At 53.8% G+C, this 16,246-nt stretch overlaps 1 protein-coding gene across 1 annotated transcript; it reads right to left on the reverse strand.

Annotated features, from left to right (window-relative positions):
- Positions 1 to 157: 157 nt before the first annotated feature.
- Positions 158 to 15,662, reverse strand: SLC44A4 (solute carrier family 44 member 4). The gene is made up of 21 exons (XM_030802509.1): positions 15,623 to 15,662; positions 13,716 to 13,764; positions 12,744 to 12,817; positions 12,540 to 12,618; positions 11,617 to 11,716; positions 11,409 to 11,534; positions 11,140 to 11,200; positions 8,164 to 8,251; positions 8,004 to 8,087; positions 7,502 to 7,737; positions 7,293 to 7,392; positions 6,221 to 6,313; positions 5,831 to 5,933; positions 2,542 to 2,795; positions 2,359 to 2,453; positions 2,167 to 2,270; positions 1,984 to 2,057; positions 1,679 to 1,749; positions 1,485 to 1,579; positions 1,321 to 1,405; positions 158 to 423 (listed from the first exon to the last, which is right to left on the reverse strand). Exons 1-21 carry the CDS (start codon positions 15,660 to 15,662, stop codon positions 302 to 304), a joined length of 2,133 nt encoding a protein of 710 aa, XP_030658369.1. The 3' UTR covers positions 158 to 301.
- Positions 15,663 to 16,246: the final 584 nt, after the last annotated feature.

Consider the following 16,246-nt stretch of genomic DNA (forward strand, 5'->3'; position numbering starts at 1 on the left):
CGATTCTCCTGCCTCAGCCTCCCGAGTAGCTGGGATGACAGGTGCATGCCACCACGCTCGGCTAATTTTTGTATTTTTAATAGAGACGGGGGTTTCACCGTGTTGGCTAGGCTGGTCTCGAACTCCTGACTCAGGTGATCCGCCCGCCTCGGCCTCCCAAAGTGTTGGATTACAGGCGTGAGCCACCGCGCCTGGCCTAAAACCTTTTTTTTAACTACAAAATGGAGACCTGTAAGGCGAAGTGAGGTTGGACGGCTGGACGGTGGGGGTGGGGTGCAGTCCTGGATCAGGGCCGGAGCTCTCACTTCTTCCTCCTCTTGTTTTCCGGGGGCGCCTCGTTCTTCTTGCCCAGAATCTTTAGAAGGCTCTTGGACATGTAGTAGGGCCGGTCCAGGGAGCCGTCGTTCCGCTCCAGGTCTTCCACTGAGCCGCAACAGAGACCGGTTAAAGCGGACCCTGGGGCCAGGAAATCGGGGACTGGGAGGCAAGCTGCCTGCCAGATTTGGAATCTGAGCTGCGTCACCACGCTTACCCCCGGGCAGGTTATGTAATCTCAGTTTCCTCATGTGAAGTGGGGTCGGGAATATTATATTGCATAGAGCGATGATAAGAATTAGCGGAAAAAATGCATGTCAGTCGCTTAGGAGGAGCCTGGCAAACCCTGAATGGATGCATACTGTAGAGTAAGAAAATCCCCTGCCGCTACAGCCACCTGCTGGGAAGTCTCTCTAACGGCTTTTTTTTTTTTTTTAAATCTTTTTTCTTTGTTTTGAGACGGAGTCTCGCTGTTGCCCAGGCTGGAGTGTACTGGCGCAATCTCGGCTCGCTGCAACCTCCGCCTCCTGAGTTCAAGCGATTCTCCTGCTTCAGCCTCCCAAGTGGCTGGGATTACAGGCGCCCGCCACCACGCCCAGCTAATTTTTTGTATTTTTAGTAAAGAGGGGTTTCACCATGTTGGCCAGGCTGGTCTCGAACTCCTGACCTCAGGGTGATCTGCCCACCTCGGCCCCCCAAAGTGCTGGCATGACAGGCGTGAGCCACCGCGCCCGGCCTCTGATGGCTAACTGCTACCCGAAATTTCCTAGGGAAGATAGCACAGACCTCTCCATCAGAATGCTCCTTCTTTGGAGAGCCTATCGGCCTGGGGGCTCACTCTCTCCCTTCTTCCCTAAACTCCTGGCCTCAGGATGTCACAAGAAGCTCCCTCTGGTTCGTTAGCTCATAAAGGCATTGTTTCTAGAAGCACCAAATCTCCAAAAAAAATGCTTGAATGGCTCAGTACTTTAAGGTTGGGGACAGGTGGCTGGGAGTGTCACTCACGGAAGCAGAGGAAGAGCGTGTCCACACACATGCCGAAAACGCTGAAGAAGCCACTGGCGATAACATAGGCCCCCAGGATGGAAGTCTGGAAGACATGACCCGTTGGGGTTATTGGGTTCCTCTGGGGAGTTGGGGGTGAAGCGGCAGAGAGGGGAGTCACTCACCATGATGGGCAGCCAGTAATAGTTGAGGTGGGGGCTCTTAAAGTCTTCACCTAGCCCCTGGATGCGACCGGAGAAAAAAAAGAAGGACAAGACCCCTGTGGAATAATTCGGGGGGTTAGTGCTGCTCCTCTGAGGCCACCTCTTCAGCTGCCCAGCACCCCTACCCTCTGTCCCCACAGCTTCTGGTCCCTTACCCACGCCTCCAACCACCAGCAGCTTCCCAAAGAACAGCAGCAGGTCTGTGACTTTATCCAGGACGACCACCCTGTGCCAGAAGTTAGGGGAGGTTGAGGGTGAGAGGCCTGGCAATGCTGAGAGTAAAATTGGCTTCGTAATTTGTGGGGACTGGTGCAAAATGAAAATTGTTCACATTTCAAGATGGCAAGAGCAGAGCACTAAACCAAGTCTAGGGCCCGGCTGAGCACAGCATGCCCACGAAGCCAGCCTTGGGTGGGAGATCAGAGGAGGGAGCCACAAAGGGGGTGGGGAACAGCCTAACCTGACAATGTTTCGCATGAGTAGCACGAAGGCATTTTTAGCTGAGACACAGAAATTCTTCCCGTAGATGGCGATCTGAAGGAGGTGGAAAGGTCAGAGTTACCAAGGCGAGCTGCCTGGACCAGAATGGAGATGTCTAGACCAAAGGGCACCAGAACAAAGGGTTGCTTGCAGTGTAGCTCACCATGATGTATGCATTGCGGTTTAGGAACTTGATAAATTTTTCCAGACACCAGAGGCAGCACTTGAAACAACACATGATGCAGCGGGCTACGGGGTTCTGCACTCCTGGGAACAAGGAAAGCTCATGTTTGGTCACTGCCCCTCCCTAATGGCCTTCCCCAGCTCCTAACTCCTACTCCGACTCCAGACTCACCTCTCAGCTTGTGGTCAATATACTCTAAGATGACCCGGGCTATCTGCACAAGGGTCAGGATGAGGGCTCCAAATGCCAATGACCCAGTGTGGTAACTGCAGAGGGTGTTAGGCAGTCAGAGACAGCTCCAGGACCCCTGGGTCCCCCGTGCTTACAATGACCAGGCCCCTGCCCCATCCTTACCGGAGTGTGCGGATGAAGGCAGAGATTAAGGGGAAGGTAGGGATGTCCTGGGGCTTGTGGAAGGCCCAGTAGAAGGAGGCAAAGGCTCCAGCGAGGACGCACTGGCCCAGGGCCAGTACCCAGTTAAGGGTCCAGAAGAGCCCCAGGACCCCATAGATTTGCAGGTTGAAGAGAGAACGTTGGACTAGGCCTTTGGATGAGTAGCCCTGGAAGACGCACATCAGCCCTGGGCACGAGGAGTTCACAGGCTGGGCCTGGGAGGGTAGATGGGGATAGAGTAGGCTCAGGCTTCGGGGACCTCAGTATGGATCCTGGGTGTCCCATTCCCAGTAGCTCCTGCCCCTCCCAGAGTTGACAGGTGGGAAGTAGCAGCTTCTCTGAACTGCGGGAGTCAAGTTCTGTCAGAGAGTTCCATCTCCAGGCTCAAACTCAGTTTGGTCTGCCTATAGCATAAGCATAATCAGCTCCCTCAGTCTCAATCAGAGGGGAAGGCACTCACTCAGCATTCCCATTCCAGAGCAGCCTCTGCAACGTCTACCAAAACCCTTTCCAGCAAATAGAACAGGCTAGGTATTTGATGATATTAAGGCATTATTGTCAATTTTGTGAGATGTGATAATGATATAGTGGCTATGCTTTTAAACAGTTCTTATCTGTTGAGATCCATCTCGATGTATGTACAGGTGAAATGGCATGATGTCCAGAATTTGCCTTAAAAGTCTCCAGAAAAAAAAAATTTACGAGGCGGGTGCGGTGGCTCACGCCTGTAATCTCAGCACTTTGGGAGGCCAAGGCAGGTGGATCACCTGAGGTCAGGAGTTCAAGACTAGCTTGGCCAACATGGTGAAACCCCATCTCTACTGAAAATACAAAAAATTAGCCGGGCGTGGTGGCAGACGCCTACAATCCCAGCTATTCAGGAGGCTGAGGCAGGAGAATTGCTTGAACCCAGGAGGCAGAGGTTCCAGTGGGCCGAGATCGCGCCACTGCACTCCAGCCTGGGAGACAAGAGCAAAACTCTGTCTCAAAAAAAAAAAAAAAAATTATAGGTGAGGATATAGATGAAATAAGAATAGCAGAAAGTTGAGGATTGTGGAATCTGGGTACAGGGAACTCACTGTGCTATCATCTCTACTTTGCATATGTTTAAAAATTCCCACAATAAAAAGTAAAAAGTCACAAATTAAAAAACAAACATTTCTAGCAAATATAACCAAAAAAAAATTTTTTTTGACACAAGGTCTCACTCTGTTGCCGAGGCTGGAGTGCAGTGGCTCAATCTCAGCTCACTGCAACCTCTGCCTCCCACGTTCAAGCAGTCCTCCTGCCTCAACCTCCCAAGTAGCTGGGACTGCAGGTGTGTGCCACCATGCCTGGCTAATCAAAAAAAATTTTTTTTTTTTGAGATGGAGTCTCACTCTGTCACCATATTGGCCAGGTTGGTCTCGAACTCCGGACCTCATGATCCACCTGCCTCGGCCTCCCAAAGTGCTGGGATTACAGGTGTGAGCCACTGCGCCCGGCCTTCTGTCAGTCTTTACTGCTAGATCACAAGCAAGTTGAAAACAACACTCACGTTATACCCAGCGCAGTTGCTCACGCCTATAATCCCAACACTTTTGGAGGCTGAAGCAGGCAAATTGCTTGAGCCCGGTTGTTTGAGACCAGCCTGGGCAACATAGTGAAACCCCATCTCTTAAAAAAAAAAAATTAGCCAAGCATGGTGGCACTCGTTTGTAGTCCCAGCTACTTGGGAGACTGAGGTGAGAAGATCACTTGAGCCTGGGAGATCAAGGCTGCAGTGAGCCATGATCGCATCACTGTACTCCAGCCTGGGTAACAGCCTTTTTTTTTCCATTAAAAAAGAAAAGAAAAGAAAAGAACCACATCATTTTGGGCTTTGTATACCCAGTGCCTGGCACATAGTGGGTCCTCTGTACATGTAAATAAACCTCCCTTTTTTTTTTTTTGAGACAGAGTCTCGCCACCCAGGCTGCAGTGCAATGGCGCGATCTCAGCTCACTGCAACCTCCACCTCCCGAGTTCAAGCAATTCTCCTGCCTCAGCCTCCTGAGTAGCTGGGATTACAGGCACCTGCTACCATGCCTGGCTAATTTTTGTACTTTTAGTGGAGACAGGGTTTTGCCATGTTGGCCAGGCTGGTCTCAAACTCCTGACCTCAGGTGATCCGCCCGCCTCGGCCTCCTAAGTGGTGGGATTACAGGCAGGAGCCACCGCGCCTGCCAAACCTCCCCTTTTTAATAGGGGTGGGGCTAATGCTTGCAGCCCAGCTCATGTTCCCAGCTCAGACGAGGTGAAGACATGACAGGTTTGAGAAGAGTAAATTTCCAGCAGCCCAGCGCCACTCCCGGGAAACCTCACAAGGGAGTTTTGGAAGCAGCTTCTCTCCAAGGTCCCCCGCAGGGAGTCCCACCTGGCTACTACCTAGGGCTCTGTGTTCCAAGGGAGGAAGACTTAATAATACAATACAATCCAACCTGTTATTGAGCCCTTATCAGGTGCCAGGCATTGTACTAAGCACTTTATGTGCCCAAAGTCATTTGATCTCAGCCACCCCAGGGATGGGTATTATAATTATCCCCATTTTACAGAGGAGTGGAACTGCGTGTGGCGGCTCACTCCTATAATCCCAGTACTTTGGGGGGTTAAGCCAGAGGATCGCTTGGGTACCTGACTACATCGGGGCAACCCCAGGAGTTCAAGACCAGCCCGGGTAACACAGCAAGACCTTGCCTCTACAAAAAGCTTAAAATTAGCCTGGCATGGTGTTGTACACTAGTAGTCCCAGCTGCTCAGGAGGCTGAGGTGGGAAGATTGCTTGAGCCTGGGGGATGGAGGTTGCAGTGAGCTGAGATTGCACTGCTGCACTCCAGCCTGGGCAACAGAGCGAGACCCTGTCTCAAAACAAACAAACAAACAAAGAAACAAACAAACAAACAAACAAACAGGAGTAGGCTGAGACTCAGAGGGTGAAGTGGTTGATGGTCCTCAAGTCAGAGGAATGTCCTGGGGAGGGGTGGAGTAAGTCCTGGTATCCAGGGCTGTCTCTCCCAGCCTCAGTTTCCCTCCCCACATGATGGACGGCTCAACAGGAGTACCAGGTATTCTGGGAACTGGTTTCTTCTAGCTCTGCTGGCGGTTAGGTGTGTGACCTTGCACGAGTTTCTTGCCCTCTGTGGCCTCAGTCTTCTCTGCACAATGAGGAATGTGGCCCCTACAGCCCCTCAGCCCTACTAGTCCCGCCTCCGTGTCCCCCGCTTCCTCTTACCGTGGGATTGCATGATGTATTTATTGGCACTTTCTCACAGCCGGGGGAGCTGATGTTGGATGCCCAGAGCACATACTGGGGTTGCCCCGATGTAGCCAGGTACCCAGAGGGGAGTCAAGGAAAGCATGATCACACGAGGTCTCCACTGGCCACTCACTCCTTAGGGACCTGTTCCCAGGTGCTTGTGCAGATCGTTTGCTGCACAGAGAGGGCTGAAATTCAGCCTGTGTGCACCCTTTCAACTCTGTTCAGGCACAGTGCTGCTGTGTCTGCCCAGAGAAAGGGGCACCTCTTCCAGTGACACCAAGGCACTGTACAGGGCAAGTATTGCTCTGTTTTCCATCACCCCCCAGGACTCCAAGAGTGGCCGGCTGCGTGGGCAGAGGATACAGAGCAGTCATGGCCCAGTAGGCAATGCAGATGAGGAGGAGGACAAAGGTGACCAGTGGGTAGAACATGGTAGACATCATCTGTCCCACAGCCCTGCAAGGAGACAAGAGCTGTTCACCGGCACCGCCCCAGCTGTCCATCTTCTCAAGGGGCTGACCCCGGCCGGGCGCGGTGGCTCACGCCTATAATCCCAGCACTTTGGGAGGCTGAGGCGGGCGGATCACGAGGTCAGGAGATCAAGACCATCCTGACTAACACGGTGAAACCCTGTCTCTACTAAAAATACAAAAAATTAGCCAGGCATGGTGGCGGGCACCTGTAGTCCCAGCTACTTGGGAGGCTGAGGCAGGAGAATGGCGTGAACCCGGGAGGCGGAGCTTGCAGTGAGCCGAGATCGTGTCACTGCACTCCAGCCTCGGTGACAGAGCGAGACTCCGTCTAAAAAAAAAGGGGGGGGGGTGCTGACCCCTCTGACCTCACTGGGGCCTGCCCCACTCCCCCAGGGTGGGACCAACAGGGGCAGTAACATTGTCTTTCATATCTGTGTCCTCAGGGCCTGGTGCAGTGCTAGGCATACCGTAGGTGCTCACTGGATAAACAGAACTGAATAAGTCAGGCTCACATGACCCTTACAGGAAACTAGAGTCACAGAGAAGCCACCTGGGGCAGCTTCGGGTGGAGTAAGGGAAGATCACCCCTAAGCGTGATCCCTTGGCAGGTGTGTGTGGCAGTTCCTGGTTGGGAGCAAGCTGCTGCCCCTCCTGGCCTGGATTCCTGCCATTCCACTCAGCCACCACCACTCCCACCAACCCCTCTAGAAGGCCTATGTCATATTCCAGGCACTCATTTAATCCTCAAGACAACCCTAGAAGGCAGGAATTATTGTTACCCCCATTTTACAGATGGGGAAGCAGAGGCTCAGAGAGGCAAAGCCACAGCAGTGTTCACCACTGTGCTATTTCTCCCTTCTCCTCTGAGGCTCCCTGCCACCTCTCTAGCACCCCCTAGGTCCCCTAGCACCCCTGGGTCCATGCTGTCCCCAACCCCATCTCCCTCCCAGGCAGGCCCTAACTTGCTGGCCTCCTTCAGGAGGGCGATGGCAATACGGATCCGCTGCCGCAGAAAGATGAGCACCAGCAGCAGGATGGCTTCAAGCACCGCCAACACGATCACTGCAGAGGATGGGGCAGACAGACCTAGGTCAGGGCCAGGGCTGGGGCCGGGCATGGCCCAGGGCAGTCCTTGGGTAGCTGGTGGCTTGGGGGTGGGCAGGACACTCACGGGCGGCCAGCCAGGTCTCCTGCACGCTCTGGTAGGCACTGAGGTTGGTGGTGAAACCCAGCTGGGAGATGGAGGCGCCCTTGTCCCGCAGCACTCGGTACTCCTCCCAGCAGTAGTAGATGCCGTATGCCAGCACGCCCAGCACCCCCAGGATCAGCACCAGCACCAGGGGCCCAGCCACCAGGCGCAGAAGCAAGATAAACAGTAGGCTCAAGACCAGAGCCACCCCCAGGGCACTGTAGGCAGGGTGAGGACAGTGAGGTTCAGCCCTAGCCCCTCAAATCTTTCCCCTTTCAGAGGCCCCCCCTGCCTTTCCACACACCACCCAATGTTCCCAGATTAGGCCTCTTTCCCTTATAAATCCTGTTGGTCTTGGAATCCATTCTGAGCTCTGGCTCCTCCTCCTCTGTCCAAAGCCTGTGTTTCAGACACTGGGCGAGGGGATAGAGGATCAGGGAGGAAGAAGGCAAGGACACGAGAGGAGGGGAATCTGGTGACTCACACAAGAATCCAATACCAGGACTGGGCAAAATCTTCAAAGATCTTAACACTGATGTCTCGGGCATTGAGGCTGTCAATAAGACCGCTGTTGGGGAGACAGAGTCAGATGGGGCTGTGGGTGGAAGGGGTGTGGCCAGGATGTGGGGGAGGGAGGTGCCTACCTGATCCCCTGCTGTATGGTGGTGTCATTCGTAATCCCTGGGAGCGACGGTGGAGTAACGTTGGTCCATGGAAAGCAGCGCCCCAGAGCTGGAAGGGAGAGCCGGGCTGCTGGGTCAGGGGCCAGGAGCTCTGCCTGGAGGGTCTCTGGCCCCCTCCCAGTCCACAGTGCCCTTAGGGGAGGGAAGGGTGATGAAGCGTCCCTCAGTGGGCTGCTTTTGATTTCAAAAACGGGCTTCTGCCCTGTGGAGCCCAGTCCATCCCCTGCCTCCCCTCCTTGCCGTGCCTCGGTTTGGACCCTCCTCTCGGCTGGCCTCAACTCTTAGAACACCCTGTCACCCTTCCATCCGCCCTCTACCCGAGTGGAGTGCCAGGGAGACTGTGGCACAGCCTGGACTTCATCACTCCAGGGCTCTGGGTCCCTTTGCGACTCAGACATCTCCAGAGGCTCTGCCCCAGGGACAGCGTCCACACTCCCTGGCCAGGCTTCCAGGCTCTGCTGTCCAAATCCAGCCCATGTTCCCTTCTACTCTATACCTTTGCTCTTACTGTGCCTCTCTCTCAGGGCTCTCTTTCCACCAGAAATCCCATCCATGACTCCCTGTTCAAATCCAGCTCCATCTCGCCTCCTCCAGGAAGCCTTCTGACCTTATCCCTACCTCCTTTGGCAGCTGTTATGTGCCTACAGAGCCACTTACTGCCATCCTTGCAACAACTTTGCCAGGCAGCCTTGCTTTGTCATTTATTTACCTATTTATTTATTTATTTACTTATTTTTGAGTCAAGGTCTTGCTCTGTCACCCAGGCTAGAGTGCAGCTGCACGATCATAGCTTACTGCAACATTGAACTCCTGGGCTCAAGCGATCCTCCCCATTTAGCCTCCCAAGCAACTGGGACTATAGATGCGCACCACCACACTTGGCTAATTTTTAAATTTTTTGTACAGATGGGGTTTTGCTATGTTGCCCAGGCTGGCCTCAAACTCCTGGGCTCAAGCAATCCTCCCACCTCAGCCCTGCAAAGTGTTGAGATTACAGGTGTGAGTCACCTCATCTAGCTTATTTATTTTTTAGAGGCAGGATTTCTCACTCTATTGCCCAGGCTGGAGTGCAGTGGCACAATCGTGGCTCACTGTAACCTCAAACTCCAGGACTCAAGTGATCCTCCTGCCTTAGCCTCCTGAGCAGTTGGGACTACAGGTGTGAGCCACTGCACCTCGCTGTCATTTACATTCTAAAGATGGGGAAACAAGGTTCAGAGAGGTTGCATAGTTGGGTCAAGACCATAGGGCTGGAAAGTGCTAGAATTTATATTCAGATCTACTTGACTTTGAAGTATTCACTTGAGATACTCCTTATTGTACTTAAATTGATAACTGGATATCTCATCTTATGCTATAAATTGTCTAATTTTTTTTTTTTGAGATGGAGTCTCACTGTTGCCCAGGCTGGAGTGCAGTGGCACCATCTCGGCTCACCGTAAACTCCACCTCTGGATTCAAGCGATTCTCCTACCTCAGCCTCCTGAGTAGCTGGGATTTCAGGTGCCCACCACCACGCCTGGCTAATTTTTGTATTTTTAGTGGAGACGGGGTTTCACCATGTTGGCCAGGCTAGTCTCGAACTCCTGACCTTGTGATCCACCTGCCTCGGCCTCCCAAAGTGCTGGGATTACAGGTGTGAGCCACTGCTCCTGGCCTAAAATTTTTGTTTTTTTTTGAGACGGAGTCTCGCTCTGTCAACAAGGCTAGAGTACAGTGGCGCAATCTCGGCTCACTGCAAACTCTGCCACCCGGATTCAAGCCATTCTCCTGCCTCAGCCTCCTGAGTAGCTGGGATAATAGGTGCATGCCACCACGCCCAGCTAATTTTTGTATTTTTAGTAGAGATGGGGTTTCGCCATGTTGGCCAGGCTGGTCTCGAACTCCTGATCTCAGGTGATCTGCCTGCCTCAGCCTCCCAAAGTGCTAGGATTACAAGCATGAGCCACCATGCCTGGCCTAAAAATTGTTTTATATTAAAAATGACATTTGCAACTGGGTGTCGGGGCTCATGTCTGTAATCCCAGCACTTTGAGAGGCTGAGGTGGGAAGATTGCTTGAATCCAGGAGTTCAAGACCAGCCTGGGCAACATAGCAAGACTTCATCTCTTAAAAAAAAAAAAAAAGACGTTTGCTATTGGAAGGAAGAGCATACTGCAAAAGAAAAAAAGTTCAGCTGTGATCCTACCACCCAGCCATGTTCACTTATAACATTTGAGCAAATATCCTTCTAGCCTTTTCCCTGTGCATATATAAAAATAATATGTGTGCAGGCTGGGCATGGCGGCTCATGCCTGTAATCCCAGCACTTTGGGAGGCCAAGGTGGGTGGATCACAAGGTCAGGAGTTCAAGACCAGCTTGGCCAAGATAGTGAAACCCCGTCTCTACTAAAAATACAAATTTAATACATTTAATAAATAAAATAAAAATAAAAATTAGCCAGGCGTGGTGGTGGGCACCATGTGCTGTAATCCCAGCTACTCGGGAGGCTGAGGCAGAGAATTGCTTGAACCCGGGAGGCGGGGGTTGCAGTGAGCCAAGATCACGCCACTGCACTCCAGCCTGGGCAACAGAGGAAGACTCCGTCTAAAAAAAAAAAAAAATGTGTGTGTAGATTCACCCATGTATGTTTTCATGAGATTTTCATACAGTCTCTTTGTGAACAACTCTGATCTCTTCACCTAGAATGTAGCTGAAGCAGGGAGCAGTTGTTATCCCTGCCTCTGTCCCCAGCACCTGGCACATAATAGTCCCCAAAACACTGATTGTCTGACTGCAAGGCCATATAACAAAGAGAAAAATGAAGACCTGATGCTAATTCCAATTTTGCCACCAACAAGATATGTGACTTCGCTCTCTCTGGGCCTGGTTTCTTCATTCAAGCAATGAAAACATTGGACTAGATGATGTCTGAGGAAGGAATCTGTGCTTCTCACCTGGAGCAGAGGGGAGGAGGAAACTGGGGCAGAGTTCCTGTTGCAGGCTTGTGATCACCATCTGTGGCAGGAGTGAAAGGACAGACACACAGACACACAGACACAGAGCAGGATGAAGAAGCAGGTCCCCTCACCACCACCATGGGGCTCAGCCTGTCCCACACTCCCCAGGAGAGCCAACCTGGTGATCATCTACCCAACTCCCACTCCCACTCGTGCCCACCCTGGCCCTTCTGCGCGACAGTGATGAGGTTAGGGGCAATATTCACCATATTCCAGGGTACCCCTGGCAGACAAAAGTTCCTGTTTTTTGTATAGAAGACTTCCCCAACAGTCTGCGAGAACTGGTTTTTTTCCACAGTCCATAGGTCCTCCGGGCAGGAGGACACACACACCTGGGTGCAGAGAGAACACTAAGGGGCTGGAACCTGAGACCCTGGGTGAGATCTGGGGCAGAGGCAGGTCCCAGGCTCTGACCTGGGGCGTGGGGCACTGTAGGCCATTCTCAGCCACTGAGATGATGTTGGTGGACAGGATGCAGCTAAAGATGTTGAAGTACAGGAGATACGGCTTATCTCTGTGGGAGGTGAGGGACCATGTACATCAGGGCCTGGTCAGGTGTTGGGGGAGGGGAGGGACCACTAGGGTGGCTTCTCAGGAATACAGTGGGCCCAGCCCCACGTGGCCCAGACCAGTCACCCCCCAGCTCCTGGCCCTAGCTCAGCTGGGGAGGTAGGGAGACGCCTAGAAGATCTCTCAGAGTAAGTCACCATTGCAGCAGCTGACAAATGGCTCAGAGCATGAACTTGGAGCTCCACGACTTCATATCACCTCTACGATCTTGAGCAAGTCACTTGTTCTCGGTCTTGGTTCTACTCCATATAAAAGAATAGTGCCTACCTCATGCGATTTCAATGAGCTTGTGTGTGTAAAGTTTACTGCCTGCCTGGAACATAGTAAATGCTATATAAATATTTGAGGTTTTATTACTTATTGGACATCTGCATGTGAGGACTGTTGGCATTGCTTCTGGAATTCTCCTTGAATTTCAGATAAGGAAATCAAAGCTCAGAGAGCTTGAGTAACTTGTCCAAGGCCACACAACCAAAACTTAGTCCAGTTGGGGATTGAAACACCAATCTCTGAACTGTAAAACTCATACACTTAACACGACTCTCCACTGCCTCCCATTTCTGGTGGGACTCAAGAAGCTAAGTGTCCAGCAACGGTTCTCAACGTGGCCTGGAGTGGTCAGATTCAGGGATGCTGAGGTGGGGTGGGGACAGCAGGGAAAGGCTGTGGAAGAGCATGGACAGGTCTGGAGCCTGAGTTGGGGGGCTGTCTCCTGCCCACCCCACCTCGTCTCGCTCCTGCACTCCTCTTCTCGCCTTTGTACTCACTTGTTCTCCCCCATGCCACAGTAGGCCCCGGTAGAGTTCCTGGGGTAGAGGACTTGCCGCGGGTCTCCATACAACCAGGCTGCAGACAGAGGCACGGATGAGTCATTGGAGGACAGGGACTTAGTGGGGCAGTTATGGGAATGGTCCCTCCCTGGGTTACTGTCCCTCACCCACTGCCCTGGCTCTGAGCAGATGGAAACTCACCCACAATCCCCACCACGATGTAACCTAGAATGAAGAGCAGGAAGAGGACGCAGCAGATGACATCTGTGCAGCTTCTGAGAGAGAAATGGGAGGCTGAGCTAAGGAGACTTGGGGAGGTAGGGCTTATGGTCTGGAGGGGTCAAGGGTTAGAGAGCTGGGGGATGCTGCAGCATGGTCATCAGTAGGCTTTATTTTTATATTTTTATTGCTTTTATTTTTTTATTTTGAGACAGCATCTCACTCTGTCACACAGACTGGAGAGCAGTGGTGCAATCTTGGCTCACTGCAGCCTCTGCCTCCTGGGTTCAAGCAATTCTCCTGCCTTAGCCTCCCGAGTAGCTGGGATTACAGGTGCGTGCCACTACTGCCCGGCTAATTTTTAAAAAATATTTTATTTAGAAAACCTAGCTAGGCACAGTGGCTCATGACTGTAATACCAGCTACTTGGGAGGCTGAGGCAGGGGAATCCCTTGAGGCCAGGAGTTTGAGATCAGCCTGGGCAACATAGTGAGATTCCCATCTCAAAGAAATTAGCCTGGTGTGATGGTGCATGCCTGTAATCCCAGCTACTTGGAAGGCTAGGGCAGGAGGATCACTTGAGCACAGGAGTTCGAGCCTGCAGTGAACCCCCATCTCCAAAACACAGAAAGAAAACCTTTTTCTGGGTGGATAAACTTTCTTCTCAAGTAAAAGACAGAAAAGCACACAACTCGCAAGGGCTCAGCTGGGTGAGTTCTCCCACTTGTGAAGCCGGCACTTAAGTCAAGAAACAGAACATCCCCCCAGAACTGGGAAGCCCTCGATGCCTGCTCCAGACACACAACAATCCCCCCAGGGCACCACCCATCTGGGGCAGGAGTTTCTCTTTTTCACAAGTTTCTTACTAATATTTTAGCAAATACAAAGCAAATACTGGATTCCACACTGCACCCACCACCCCCGCCAGCCCCTGGAGCAGTGCCCAGAGCTCACCTGTTCTTGATGGGGCCTCGAAAGGAGGGGTCATATTTGACTGGCTTCCCTGAGGGACGTGGGAAGAGGTGTGGAGGATGAGTCTCTCTCTGCATATCTTGTCCTGCTGAGTCCTCCTAGCCCCAGGATCCTACCCAGGCCTCAGGTGTTTGGAGGGAGATGGGCTAGGGCAGGACTGGCAGGAGGGGAAAACTGGGGAGCAGGAAAGGTAGGATCCAGGCCTGGTCAGCAGCTCAGCAGCTCCCTGGGAGCTCCACCCAGGCTGCCATGGGGAGGGGAAGGAAGGCCTTTATAGTTTCCGGCTCACATCTCAAGGCAGTCAGTCTGGGAAATGGCCTTGGTCCCCTGCCCTACCCTGGCATGGTTCTCCTGAGTCTCCCTTTAGCTGGGATGTGGGACTCCCAGTGGCTCTCACTCCCTCATTCTCATCCCTGTCTCCTCCCTAATCCCTGCCCAGGGACCACACAGACCCACAGCCCCTCAGGGAGGTCATAGCCTCTTCCCCCGTCTGCCCCAGGCCCTGCCTTACCCTCTGGCTCAAGGCTGTGGGGAAAGAAACTGGAGACAAAGGTGTCAACCCCAGCAGGGCCTGGGGAGGGAAGCGGCCCTGTACATCCTCACTCTGGTGGGACCTCAGTCCCCTGGCCACAGTGTGCTCCGGGCTCTGGGCCAGTAGTCAGAGTGACACCTGAGCCTGGCCATAGAGATTGCAGGCACGTTGAGTTCCTGGTCCTCCCTGAGTACACACACAGGGAGGAGGAGGGCCGGGCAGTCAGGGTGCCTTGTGGGCGCTAAGGAGGGAGGGCCGAGGGCTGGGCAGTAGTCTGGGAAGGGGCGGGTGGGGTCCACTTTCCCCAGGTGCCCTGGACTCTGTCCCTCCATGGCTCATGGACAATGATTGACCTGAAGCCGCTCCAGGAAGTCTACTTGAGAGTCCTCACTGCCCGCTCCCCTATGGCCCTAAGGGACTCAAGCCTCTCCTCGAGAAGGTCCCTCATAGGGGTTCCTTCCCCTTCAGACCAGAAGCCCAGGGGGGCCTCCGCAGGTGAGTTCCCAGCCTTCACTGCTCATGGGGATCTGGAGGCCGGTCCCCAGCTCCCTCTCTCCTCAGAACCCCAGCCCCTTTTCCTCACAGATTCTGGAAACAGGCTCCCTGCTGTTTCTCCCCTCAGGCCTCACCCTTCACAGGAACCCCAGGGGCCCTGTCTCTGTTCCTCAGAGTACCCCAAGACCAGCTCCTGCTCCTAGCTCCTCACAGAGACCCCTAGGCAGGACCCCAGCCCCCTTTCCACAAAGACCCTCAGCCCCAACGCCTCACAGGGACCCCCAGCAGAACCCACTCCCTCTGCCACTTCTCCCAGAGACCCTGGCAGGCAGAGGCCAGCCCACTCAGGGTCCCCTCACTCCTCAAGGGAGCCGGCAGGCCACAAGCAGCTTTCCCCCTCAGGGACCCAGCCTCCAGGCTGAACCTCCTCCTCCTTACAGGGACCCTGGCCTCACCCGCTGCAGGCTCTGCAGCACAGGACACTCCCAGCCTCCAGCCCCCTTCTGCTCAGGGCCCCAACCTGCCACCTTCCATCTCGGCTTTGTTTCCTAGGGCCCTGCCCTTAGGGACCCAGAGTCCAGGCCTGAAATCCCCCCCTCCTCCCAAGGACCTCAGCCCAAACTCCTCAGAGGCACCCAGCTTCACTCTCTATGGGCTCCCCAGCAACAGCCTCAGCCCTGGAGCCCCATCCTCCTCCCAGGACCCTGACTCCCTCCCTCCATGGCTCCCGGTTCCCGGGCCCTCCCCTCAGGGACACAGTACTCTCCTTAGTTCCTCTCCCTGGAGCCAGCCCCAGACACCATTCCCAAAGCACCCGTCCTCCCCTCCCTCCACAGGGTCCCGGGCCTCGCCCCAGTCTCACCGTAGGCCTCGTCATCCTCGTCCCGCTGCTTTCTCCCCATGGCTCAGTCTCTGGAGTGATTGGAGCCCCGGAGACCTGGCGTCTCACCTGCTGCCCGCCCCGCCCTCCCACACGTCACAGCCCCACCCCCGCCTGTGGTCCCCGACACACTCTAGTTCCTTCTTCTCAACTTTGTGCCCAGCGGGCTGGGGAGCTGGAGCCTGGGACGGGGGCTCAGGGCTGTTTCCTGGGGGCACTACGGACCACAGTGAACGACCTGGCATGCTCTGATAAGAAAACGCTTTATAATCTCGCAAACTACCTTAACTGCCGTACACTCCCAACATGCTCCCGCCAAAGATTAAAGAGGTCCGTTTTTTTCGAGACGGAGTTTCGCTCTTGTTGCCCAGGCTGGAGTGCAGTGGCTCAATCTTGGCTCACTGCAACCTCCGCCTCCTGGGTTCAAGCAGTTCTCCTGCCTCAGCCTCTCAAGTAGCCAGGATTACGGGTGCCTGCCACCACGCCCAGCAAATTTTTTTGATTTTGAGTAGAGATGGGGTTTCACCATGTTGGCCAGGCTGGTCTTGAACTCCTGACCTCAGGTGATTCGCCTGCTTCAGCCTCCCAAAGTGCTGGGATTATAGG

This window comes from Nomascus leucogenys, chromosome 22a, assembly GCF_006542625.1.
Source record: "Nomascus leucogenys isolate Asia chromosome 22a, Asia_NLE_v1, whole genome shotgun sequence".
Taxonomy (NCBI): domain Eukaryota; kingdom Metazoa; phylum Chordata; class Mammalia; order Primates; family Hylobatidae; genus Nomascus; species Nomascus leucogenys.